The sequence below is a fragment of the Squalius cephalus genome (genome assembly GCF_949319135.1).
Source record: "Squalius cephalus genome assembly, chromosome: 5".
Classification (NCBI taxonomy): domain Eukaryota; kingdom Metazoa; phylum Chordata; class Actinopteri; order Cypriniformes; family Leuciscidae; genus Squalius; species Squalius cephalus.
Genome location: NC_137126.1, coordinates 18,006,886 through 18,019,330, shown reverse-complemented (window position 1 = coordinate 18,019,330; position 12,445 = coordinate 18,006,886). Strand labels below are relative to the sequence as shown.

Below are 12,445 nucleotides of genomic sequence, written 5' to 3'. Positions count from 1 at the left end.
TCTTGGCCATTCCGATTTCCGATTTTTCATTGAGTTTGACCTGCCGATACCGATTTTAGCCGATTCCGATTTCATTTTTTCTAGCCACTTTACAGCACACACAAATATTTATTTCTTTAATAGGACATTTAGAACATAATTTTTTTTTTTTAACAGATAATCGCTATAAAATGGAACTATATAAATTACTCCTGGTGTGGGAAATTAAGTTAACTAAAATTAAACTAAAAGAAAGCTTATACTGTATATTCTGACTAGTTTACAATTTTATTTTACATTTTTTATAAAACACCATATAGTACTTTTACCCAAACTGAATAATAAAAACAAGTTTAAATGGGTACATTTTCTATAAATATTATTTTCTGACATAGCCTACTCCAGTTCTTATTAAAACACACTAGACATGCATTTTGGGCACTTTTTGTGTGAAATAATAATTATTTTGTCCATCAAAAGTGTGCTTTCACTTTAATTGAGCGTGAGCAGCAGCAAAAATAGACTCGGCGCCGAAACCCTTCACTGCTGCTCACGCGACGCTCCTGCTCGCGGTGTGAATGCACTCATTGATTAACATGCACGCCGAAAAAGCTACTTCGGCTGCTACTCGCAGTAGAGCGAGTGTTGCCATCTTCAGGCCCCGTCCACACTACTGCGTTTTCGTTTAAAAACGGAGAACTTTTGCTACGTTTGCACCTCCCGTCCACACTAAAACGGTAAAAACGGAGACCCAAAACGGAGAAGTTTAGAAACGCTGCCGACCCGTTTTTCGTTTTGAATCTCCGGAGGGCGTTTTAGTGTGGACGGGTCAAAACGGAGGACTTTAGAAACGATGACGCAGAAGCTCACGCTCGGCTCTATGATTGAGTGTCATTGGTCATGGCGTATCCTTCCCTTCCTTCCCTAAATTCTGCATTTTACAATGCTATAACGGCCAATTCGATCGATGTTTGACAATTCTCGTGTGCAGCGGTAATGTTAGCTGCTTTCTTCTTCATCAAAGCTGAGGAATAGTCAATCCGTTTCCTGTTTACACCGGCACGCGCATGCCCAGTGTTGGTGAATGGTCACGTGATCCGCGTTTTCAGTCGTTTTAATGTGGACGGAGATCAATTCTAATACGCAGCTAAAAACGCTGGTGTGGACGGAGATCGTATTCGTTTTAATTCTCCGTTTCTAAACAAAAACGCAGTAGTGTGGACGGGGCCTCAGTTCCCTGTGACCGTTTAAAAAACGCAAATATTTTTGTCTGGTTTTCATCTGGTTGACGCGACATATTTCCTGCCGCGCGCTCTCTGTCCGCTAGTGCTCATCTGTATGTGACGCAAGTGTTTGTGTGTGAGTGTGCGCGCGTGCGAACTCGTTGGGATAATTGTAAATGCGCAAACACAGACAGAAAAGACATGCCATCGTGGAAATAAGATAAATAACATATTACTTAAGGGCTATTTAGTTTGTTTAATAAAATAACAAATTGTAATCTGGCGCTATAAAGAAAATCAAATCAAATTTAATTGACCTTCAAGGGGGGCGGGGGGAGCCGTTAGGAGGGCGGGGCGCCCCCCTTATATAATGGTAGGGGAAACACTGGTGTGTTATACTTAGCAGCGGTCTGTTATCAAGAAATAACAGGCCGCATTCTACATTAGAATTCAACCAAGCCATGTAATAAACATATATATTAAAGGGGACCTATTATGCAAAATTCACTTTTGTATGGTGTTTGGACATAAATGTGTGTTGGCAGTGTGTGTACACAACCACCCTACAGTGATAAAAATCCACTCACTCCTTTTTTTTTAATCCCCATAAATCATAAGCCGTCTCTCCAAACGACCCGTTTTCAGAATGTGGCTTTAGTGACATCACTAAAGCCACAGGCCCCGCCCACAAGTGTTGACTGACATACCGTTATAACTTAGACCCGCCCTGATCGAGTTCACTGCGAGTTGTACACATCAGCCATTGCTGCAGCAATGCACTCACGAGAAGCGTCGAAGCATCTCCCAAGCGTTGATCGTGTTGTAGCTGGATGTATTCATTCACATAGCTCACTCTATTTACTCTTGAAATCTGCTAGCCAATGAAGACGAGGTGGATTCATTTTGTTTTTTTAAAGAAAATGCTCCCTCAACTCTACAGAAATTTATGTAAATTACTTATGCACTTCTTATACTGTTTACTCAGCTCTAACAGTGATTTTCTGAAGAAAAACTGATGCTTCATCTTTTGTGTGACATACAGTAAACTTTATTAAACTCATCAGTATATTTTGTGTCATCATTCAGACAATTCAGGCTTGCATTAAAAGTCAAAGTCAAAGTATCTTTATTTGTCTCCCCAAGGAGAAATTCGTTTTGGATATAGGAAAATTGCTACAAAAAGTTTTACAACAAAGACAAAAACAGATACAGGTTTAAAACGGTTAAAAGACAAAAAAGTCATTAAAGGCTACTCAAAGAGCTGTGCAAATTGCAAATCACCATTTTCCAAAAAATCTGCCTTGTGCAAAGGTAAGGTATCATATCATGTCCATACATAACATTCCATCACAGATATAGAGTACAAAAAATAAATAAAACATTAAGGCTACTCAAAAAGCTGTGCAAATTGCAAATCACCATTACTAAAAACTGCTTGTGGAAAAGTAATATCATGTCATGTCTATACATAACATTTAATCACAGATATACAGTACATTAATAAATTCATTCAAGGAAATTATATACATAAAAAAATCTTGAGCTCAAACTTGACTTTTGACCACTATTTTAAAGTTACTGTACTCTGCCTTTGTATTGTCAGCAAAAAGTGAGAAGTCATGCCAAGGCAAAAGGCAGTAACTTCCACATTATCAATATTTAGTTGCTGATCACCATTAACAAAATCATTATAGTACACACCTGTATAAAATCTAGTGATCATGGCATTTATTTTGTATGATTTACAATTATTTATAGCCATCTACTTATTGCTATCCTGTGCTTTGGTTGCATTCTGATGGCATTATTAATACATTTGACATGACAAAATATCTCCTATTAGTCCAGCGTTGACTCGACCGCGTTTAGGGCGGGGCTGAAGGCGAAGTTTTGGCACTCTGCCAGCTAGTTTGCCGAGCTTTAATTCTTGGTTGTATTCATCTGATACGGCAATGTGTAACGTTTTTCTGTCAACTCTGCATAATCCTTCGCGATCGATATCGCACGTTTGTCGATGGAGCAGACCATACTAAATGTTCTGACCGCTCTGAGGACATCAGAAGTTAGAGCGACTGATGGCAGCTGTACAAAGTACACAGGCTACACCGTAATTTAAATTTTAATGGACATTAAAACAAAGGCAGATAACCGTACAATCTGGTAGGTAGCATTATTTGATTGAACACCGGCACAGTAACTTCATATTGACGCGCGGCTAAACAAAGGCAGAGCACCGATTTGAGCGTTCCAAAACAAAGCCAAAGAGCGGTAACTGATGTTACGGTGTTCTGCCTTGGTTTCTCATGGGCTTTTGGAAGTTACTGTTAAGACAAATCATTATTTTCTCGAAAAAAAACCCGGACTTGATTCAAGATACTTATCCACATGATAAAGAAGGTCTTAAATGTGCCAAAAATATAAATAACTCATTTTCGACCAAAAACGAAGTTACGGTCTTTTGCCTTTGCACGGCAGAATTGACAAACTTGTCCACAGCAAATTGGTGAATGTTTGTGTTGCTTTCTTTAGTAAGCAAACTGAGAAGGACAGTATCATCCGAGAATTTTATTATATATTGGTTTGGCTCAGAGCTGATACAATCATTGGTGTACAGTGTAAACAGGAGAGGAGAACTGACACACCCTTGGGGGGCACCAGTGCTACACATCACTGTATCAGACAGAGAGGAATTAAACTTCACCTGCTGTGGACTGTTCGACAAAAAGGAGTGATACCATCTGATTAAAAAAGGATTTACTTTTAACTTTTAACTTTTAATAGTGTATTAATAAGTGTATTTTAATAGTGTTTTAATTAATAGTGTATACAAGCAATGCCAAATAGGTTATAATCGTAATTAAACTAAACTATACCTGTTCCAACTCCATACAGCATATATTCTCTGACTCTGTAGGCATTTTTATGGTCGAAAGGAACACCATTACTGTGACTGTCTGTTTTATTATTATCATCTTCCCTGTTCTGGCTCTGATCGCGTCTCCTTAGGCTCCGCCCCCTGTGCCGTGAACCAGCAGCTCATTAGCATTAAAGGAGAAGCACTAAAACAGTGCGTTTTTCACAGACCCAAAAAAATGATGATTTAAACGTGCTGTAAATAAAATTCTGTTGGGTATTTTGAGCTAAAACTTCACATACACACTCTGGGGACATCAGAGACTTATTTTACATCTTGTGAAAAGGGGCATAATAGGTCCCCTTTAACACTTCCATTCAAAGGTTTGGGGTCGGTAAGATTTTTTAAATGGTTTTGAAAGAAGTCTCTTATGCTCAGCAAGGTTGCATATTTCAAAATAAAGTAAAAACTGTAATATTGTGAAATATTATTACAATTTTAAATAACAGTTCCCTTTCGAGGTAACTTCTACGTTGCGTCAGCTGCTGACGCTATGGTGACGTGCCTTCGTGGAACCCGGTGTCTGAGGCACATGTACAAACACGCCATACAATGGCCGACGCAGTGCGATGATGTTGCAAGGTGCAACTCAGCATATAAGACATTTGGGCCCTATATATACCTACACTACAAATGACCTCAAGAACATCATATTGAGTATCACAAAATACACAAAAATTTAAATATGCTTGAGGTTCATAGAACAATTAATATGCAACTTGCCTATCATAATCAAAGTATAGATGTAATATGAAATAGTCGTTATATAAGACAATAAAATACAGGATCTGCTCTCTCTCAGTTGAGAGAAGATCGAAACCCTGAAATAACACTGAGCAATAAAGCCAGAGATAGTATTATAAAAATGCATGGTCATATCTGTGTTAGATTCTTAAATTCAATGAATAAATTAAATCCGAATAAAAATACACTGTATGTCTACAATCAAATGAAATCACTATCAACAAAATCCATATAGATTTTCTATTAATTTTATTAAGAGATTAAATAAATATAATGTTTTATTGTAGGCTAGAAATATTAAATGATTGGAAAAATGAAATAATGATAATAGGCTACTATGAAATTAAATTAAACCCGCCAGGTGGTGGCAAATGAGTGAGTTGAATCCTTACAGATTCATACTTTATTTATAGCCTAATTGAATCATTTAGGATACTAATCTGAGGAACAAAACACTATGATGCTCGGAGACGCAGCGGTTCTGCTGTTTGTTCTATTTTTTTAGCCGCTTTTCGTAGGGCCGAATGTTACGGTTTCAGTTGTATTTTTTACTTGATCTTGGCTAAGGGCGCTATTTGAGTGACGTAAACACAAATTAATAATAAAATTTAAAGAAATATCTGATCATCCTCCATAACGCAGTCACTCTTTACATTTCATAGCATCTGTAAACTCTTGTATTACCAGGGCAACGACTGACACATTTGTATTACATTCCAAAGAGCTCCGTTATCAGCGCCACAGTGGAAAATTAAACCATATCCATACTGGCTGGGCCGGATCAGCACCGAATAGAATGGTTAAGCAAAGAGCGGTTTGGCCAGACTGTGGAAAAGCGGCTTTTGATGGAGAAAAAACGGCAATGAGATGTGATGGCAATGAGATGGGAGATAGCGCTCAAAACTCTTCAGATCGCATAATTTAGTGGAACATTAATATAAATTGTCATCCTCTGTAAAGAAATAAGGTGTGAACATATGAGAATTTATCGTTATCTTTCTAGATGTGCACTCTTTTGGACTGTAGCCTTAATAGAGCTGTTTAAAGTAGCCACGTGATCACAAATTAATCAGAGCAGATGCGATTCAATAAGTGTATCCTTCTTCTATGTGAAATAATTATAAATACCAGTTTATGCAGTTTGATTATGGCCTCGATCGCAGTCGTAAACTATTAGCTCCGGCTGGCCCGTTTATAACCCTCGCGCGTACTGGCTCGACAGTGGAAATGCGGCTAATAATTTCTGACTGGCATATATGGTAACTGTACAAATCAAATAAACATAAACAGGTATAGGTGGGGCCTCCTACAGGGCGGGGCCCATGGGCTGCAGCCCAGTCAAGCCCAATGGTAAGTCCAGCCTTGACGTCGCCTAAGAACCGCTTCTTTGTCTTCAGGAAGAAGTATCTTTGTCTTTTTGAGTGCTGTGTAAAGATAGCAGTGTGTGAAGAAATTATAGAAGATAAGCAGAATAATGGCAAGCAGAAAATTCAAGTGAATCTTTCAAGTGAAAAATTCAGCCATCGGGGCTGTTTGGCACTGCCACTAAGACGGTGGTGGACAGGTTTAGAGAGGCGAGAATGCAGGTGGTTCCCTTTGGGAAGTATATCCCTCACCGGGTTCAGGCCCCTACTAAGTTGTCTACGCCCTTTCCAGGAATGAGTTCTTAGGAATAAGAGCAGAAGACGAGTGTGGCTGCCCGGCCTCCCCCTCCGAGGAGTGGTGGGAAAAGGCGGTCTTTCTTCGAGTGTCTCCCCTCCCCCTCTTTCTCTTGTGGCTATTAGTAGGGCTAGGGCGTCTAAACGGAGGTTAGGCCCACTCCTCACCCAAAGTGTGAGCTATAATTCTTACTGTGTCCGAAAAGAGAAGGCTGTTTTGGTTGCAAGGCCCTCTCACCCACTGTAGTTTGTTAGCATGGTGTAGTTGGTTTGGCATCCCCATAGCATCAGCAGCTGATGCAGCATAGAAGTTCCGTCAAAAGGATAAATGACCTCTAGGGTTACGCTGCATTGCGCTTCCATGCTTCGCTCATGACAATATGAATCTGATTACGTGTTCTCAGGCACCTTTCTTATTCGCTGGGGCGCACCTTGCAATATTTTCTCACTGCATCTGCCATTTTATGGTGTGTTTGTACCAGTTCCTCAGACACCGGGTTCCGCGAGGCTGCATCCCCATAGCGTCATCAGCTGATGCAGCATCTCTTTCTCTTTCTCAGGGAACTGGGGTTAAATATGTAACAATTTCTATTTGCATATACTTTAAAATGTAATTTTAAAATGGTGAATTTTCAGCAGCCATTACTCTATTTGGAGCTCAAGGAACATTTTGTATGTGATACATTTTTTTTCAGGATTTTTTGATGATTAGACAGTTCAAAAGAACAGCATTTATTTAAAATAAAAATATTTTGTAACACTTTTAATCAGTTCAATACATTCTTGTGTCACGGTCGTATGTTTTTGTGTTCTAGGACCAGTAGCATGCACAGACCTCTGCTGGGTTGCAGGGGTGAAATTGCTTTCCTGGGGACACCGCAATACGACCGAAAGGGCACTTTACTATTAGTGATTAAAGGGGCAGGAGCTCATGTGTAATATCGTGTATTACCCCTTATGTATATAATGTGTGTGTGTGTGAGTAATACTCACAATATACATCTTATTTCAGAGAGCTGAATCTTACGATAGAATTTCCATTACTCTTCTTGAATTCTAGTCACTGGAAGTTTCCTCTCTGTTATTGTGATTCCAAATTGCCTAGCCAAGACACATAACACCACATGACTTTTCACTCACTGTGAAGGTGTCGATGATGTCTTCATTACTTTTACAGTCCCTATAAATTTTCATAGAAGAAGTTCTTAAAGTGGTACCTCTGCACATTGAAGATTGAGTTTCATGAATGTTTCTCTTGCATTAAACCACTGGTCCTTTAGAAGAGTTCCATAGGTTGATTCTGATTTGTTTTGGAGATTTTTGTTCATTGGTTCTTGTTCTTCTGAAAGTAATTGTTCAATAGAAAAGTCTGTTTTCACATACTCACCAGTCATTACAAACCTAAATACAAAGTACATTTTCTATGAAATGTCTTGGTTTCAACGGTTTTGACCACAACACTAGCAATGGCTGTGGTGCCCCCTCAAAATTTGAAATAAATAAAAGTAAGTGCATGACGTCCCTCGTGACACCAATTGCACAACATTTTCTTTTTCGCTTACGAGAAATTTGTAATGAAGCAGTTGCAGATGTAATGAAGCAGTTGCAGTACATATTTCAGTAATGCGGTAAACTCTCATAAAAATAATACCTGGAGAGGTATTGCTACCAAATAAGCATAAAACGCTGTCTTCCTCTCATTATGGGCTGATATGAGAGTTAATTGGCCTGTCCCCAGACAGTTTAACCATCTGCTCAGCTGTTAATGAGTTGGTATTGGTTTGGAAGTGGTTTGCTGTTGGTGTAGAATCTGTTGATGTGCGCTTTGAGACCTGCTAAGTTTCTCTACATTTATTACTTTTCCATCCTTCCATCCTGGGGACATTGGTTAACCGCTGGGATTGTACATGGTTTCACTTTGTTCTTGTGATTGAGCTCATTGGCAAACAAATCAAATGCAAAGGCAAATTTTCATCACATCATGTCCAAAAAGAATGAAATTGCTTGTGTAATGAGAACAAACTGTTAGCCTATGGTCATTTAATAGCAATTCACGGAAAATTATTCACTTCCTTTAGAATGACTAAAGTTCAGAGATCATGATATATTTTCTGCTGCCTCTTTATGTGGAAACCCCCCAGGATATGATTAAGCACATGTTTGAGAAGTGACTCCCTTAAAGGCACATTATCCTTGCTGTAATTTACCTCCTCTTGTTTGACCTCCAACTATAAATTATCATATCCTTTCGCAACACTCAGTCTCTCTTTCTCTCTGCTTAGGGACAGAAAGGCCATCCTGGTCCCTCTGGCCACCCCGGAGATCAAGTGAGTTCCCATTCACACCATTTTTTTTTTTACTTTCCACAAGAGGAGAATTAGAGGAATTAACAACTATAACTTTTACATCCATTACCAAAGTACCGTACAATCCACGGGCCATATTACAGAAAAATCATAAAGGTGCAGTCACATTTTCCATAACTCTGCAAACTTTCACAGCCCAAATCCATTAATTTCAAGGGGAATCAACATGACAAAGTATTTTGTCGAATAGCATTTTGGTGGCAAAGAAACTTCCCTACGTAAATTTTGCATCTGGTTCAAGTTTGCAAGTTTGCTAGCTGGCAGAATAGAATTTTTTTTCATTGTCATTATTCCAGAGTAGACATTATTTCATTCACAGAATTTTGTCACATCCAGTGATGGTCACACTTTCTTTCGCCCAGAAATCACATTATTTTGTCACACAATTAATGACACTAAATTAACACATTAAATTGGCATTCCTATTAAAATCGGCATGTAACAACAAATCTTTCATCTAATCAGGACAGTCTTTCTTTGCTGCTCAATTGAGATGCACTCCAAAGCATCCACTCTAGGATACATAAATTACACACTTAAGCAGTGGACACAGAAAACTAGAAAGACACTGAAGATATGATTTTTTTTTAAAAGTTGAGTTTTGGCTCCATCAGTCTGTTTGACACGTGATCTGACGGTCTGGACTTTCCTCCGATTTTTAGCATTGAATGAATTTCTGTAATTTAGAGTTGTTGAGTTATAGTAGTATAATAATATTTAAAACGCTTTCATTATTGTTTCATAATCTCATAATTCTGTGGTGGGCCACACACCAGAGTATTTGTCATATTGACATAAATGGCAACACATGAAAAAAGACTGAAACTATTGACAGACATGCATAAGAATAACATGTTGTTTTAATAGAAATGCTTTTCACTCCTCTCTCTTCTCTCCATTATGCTTTTTATCTTTCTTTTTGTTTGTTATGGCTCTCTACAAGAAGAGCTTCCAGTGCTAATGACATATTTATAGTAATGGATTTTTTCCTCTTTATACTTTTTATTCTCTCTCACCACAGGGAGAAAGAGGACCGGATGGAAGCCCGGGTGCCAAAGGTTATCCTGGCAGGCAGGTGCAGTAAATCTTCTGTTGTGCTGCTGGCTTGCACAATACTCACAGATATGAGTATAATGAGACTAGTAGCAAAGTGTCAGGGATTGTATTGGAGACTAAAAGAGCTTGCTCTGCCAATATGACCCTCGTTTTGACATCATTTTTGAGAAATTAGAATTGTTTTTGGAATTAAGAGGCACTGAAAATGGATTTTATATTTTGAGCTTAATGTGCTAGCAGTAAAATAATCACTTTTGGGGTTCCAAAGGCATGAATGATACCTGATATTTTGAAAAGTCATTTGCAAAAGAAAATCCTCCCCTTTTTGATAGATTTTCTCCCACTGCTGAGCTTAAATGTAATTGGTGGAAATTATTAGATCGTCCCCAGCTTTTCTTTGTGAACTACCAGATTTACTTCTTCTGGGAAGCAACAACAACTACAACAACCTAATAAATGTTTCTGGTAGCTTCTAGTCTTATATACCTTTACCATTAGGCATGTTCTAGAAAATCCTACTGGAATTTAGTTTTTCATCTGATATAACTCTTTAATGTTTCCTTAAAGGTGAAGTAAGCGATCTCTGACAGACACTGTTAAAGATTTAAATCAACAACTAAACAAACTATTTTGTTAATATTTGCTAGATAATAAGTGTTAGTCATGGCTGTGTAAATAGCCTAGGAGAAAAAAATGGTCACACTTTAGATTAGGGTCCAATTCCCACAATTAACTAACAATTAACTATGACTTTTACCTCAATAAACTCCTAATTACTGCTTATTTAGTAAGGTAGTTGTTAATTTAGGTAGGATTAAGAGATGGTCATGTAGAATAAGGCATTAATATGTGCTTTATAAGTACTAATAAACAGCCAATATCCTAGTAATATGCATGCTAATAAGCAACTATAGTTAATTAGTGAGAATTGGACCCTAAACTAAAGTGTGGATCTTTAATCACTTGGCCAAGTTAGACTAGAGCACTAGATCATATTTGCAAAATTTCAACAGCATGAATCTGTTTGGGCCTCCATAAAATGGAAGTCTTCATTTTGTGATTCCAATTCTGTAGGCACATCATTATTATTGATCCAATTTGCAGGCATGAAATATTGCATTGTTTGTGTTTTTGTAGGGTTTACCAGGGCCTATAGGAAATATGGGACCAAAAGGCACACGGGTAAGGGATGGGTTTTGTTTTGTTTTTTATCAGAAATAATTTTGACTGTCTTGGCTATAAATTGATCATCATGTATTCACTGAGTACAGTTAAGATGTTTTGCATTCCATGTTTACTCCTACTTATAAATTTGCTTTAAAGTGATCGAGCATTTATGTTCGGAAAGTTTTGTAAGGGCTTCTGCATATTTGGTATTGAAAGCTTTTTTTCCAGTTTGGAAACTGTGAAAGGCACCAGAAAAGGAAATGGTTGTAGACATTTAAGGATCAGTTATTGGAAGTTGTTTTCATTATAAAACCTCAGAACATCAGCTCTGAAAGTATACTGCTTTCAGGGATTTGTCAGATGGGTTTTACATTATAATTCCTCTAAAATTTTAAAACCAATTTGGTCTTGTAAAGTATATGGCCGCAGTGTACATCCGAAGTCTTTTCTCTCATGTTATTCTTTTTATTCTCTGCCTTGGTGCCAGAAAGATTTTATTTGTGTGTAAGTTGGTTAGTTTTTTTTTTTAGATTTGACATGATTTTATGTTAATGTTTTAACATTGTTATATTTTTGTAATGATTTTTTATGTTGATTTATTTATTATTATATAATAATGTGCATCATCTCATGTTTCTTTTGTCTTTTTCTCTTCATGATTTCATTGTATGTTCATTTGTATTAACCTTGTGACCCATCCTTAGCCATCCTGCTGAAGGCAAGCGTGATCCCTGGTGTGAGGGTATGTGCCCTTGGACTACATCGTGGAAGCCAGCACCATGCAGTCCATGGGCATATACACTTGCCTCAAGGCCTAGATCTTCACCGAGCGACCACTGTCCTCAAAAGACCTTCGCAAGTCAATCTGCTGTTTAGCAAGGGATATTTGGACCATATAACTCTAAAGTCTCTCTGTTTGTTTCTTGTCTTCTTACACTCCCCTGGTTTAGGGCTTCATTGGAATCCCAGGCGTCTTCGGTCTCCCTGGACCTGATGGAGAAAGAGTGAGTTTTGCTGTTGTTTCTGCGCTTAAGTATTTTTTTTTTCTAATTATGAAAGTTGTACACTGTTCAGAATTGAACAGCAAATAGTTTTTGAATTTGAATAGAATAGAAATATTGAACATAACAGTCTTATATCTGTTTTATTTTACATGGAGCGGGTCAACCCCTCATGGGCGCCGCCATATTGAGATTAGCCATGTCAAAAATGTTTACTTTAAATAGCGCTTTCCAAAAAATACTTTTTTCATTAAAAGTCCATTGATGTTCCCTGATGTCTTTAGTAAAATTGTATGGCATGATGGAGATGTATAGTCTTGGTTTTAGTTGCCCCAAG

At 37.9% G+C, this 12,445-nt stretch overlaps 1 protein-coding gene across 2 annotated transcripts in view; it reads left to right on the top strand.

Moving 5' to 3' along the window:
- Positions 1-12,445, top strand: part of col27a1b (collagen, type XXVII, alpha 1b) — a 116,669-nt gene that overhangs the window by 56,818 nt on the left and 47,406 nt on the right. For both annotated transcript variants that reach the window (XM_079871395.1, XM_079871394.1), the window contains 4 exons: positions 8,801-8,845; positions 9,906-9,959; positions 11,078-11,122; positions 12,058-12,111. In XM_079871395.1, coding sequence (XP_079727521.1) covers positions 8,801-8,845; positions 9,906-9,959; positions 11,078-11,122; positions 12,058-12,111 — 198 coding nt within the window. The remainder of the gene's footprint in view (positions 1-8,800; positions 8,846-9,905; positions 9,960-11,077; positions 11,123-12,057; positions 12,112-12,445) is intronic.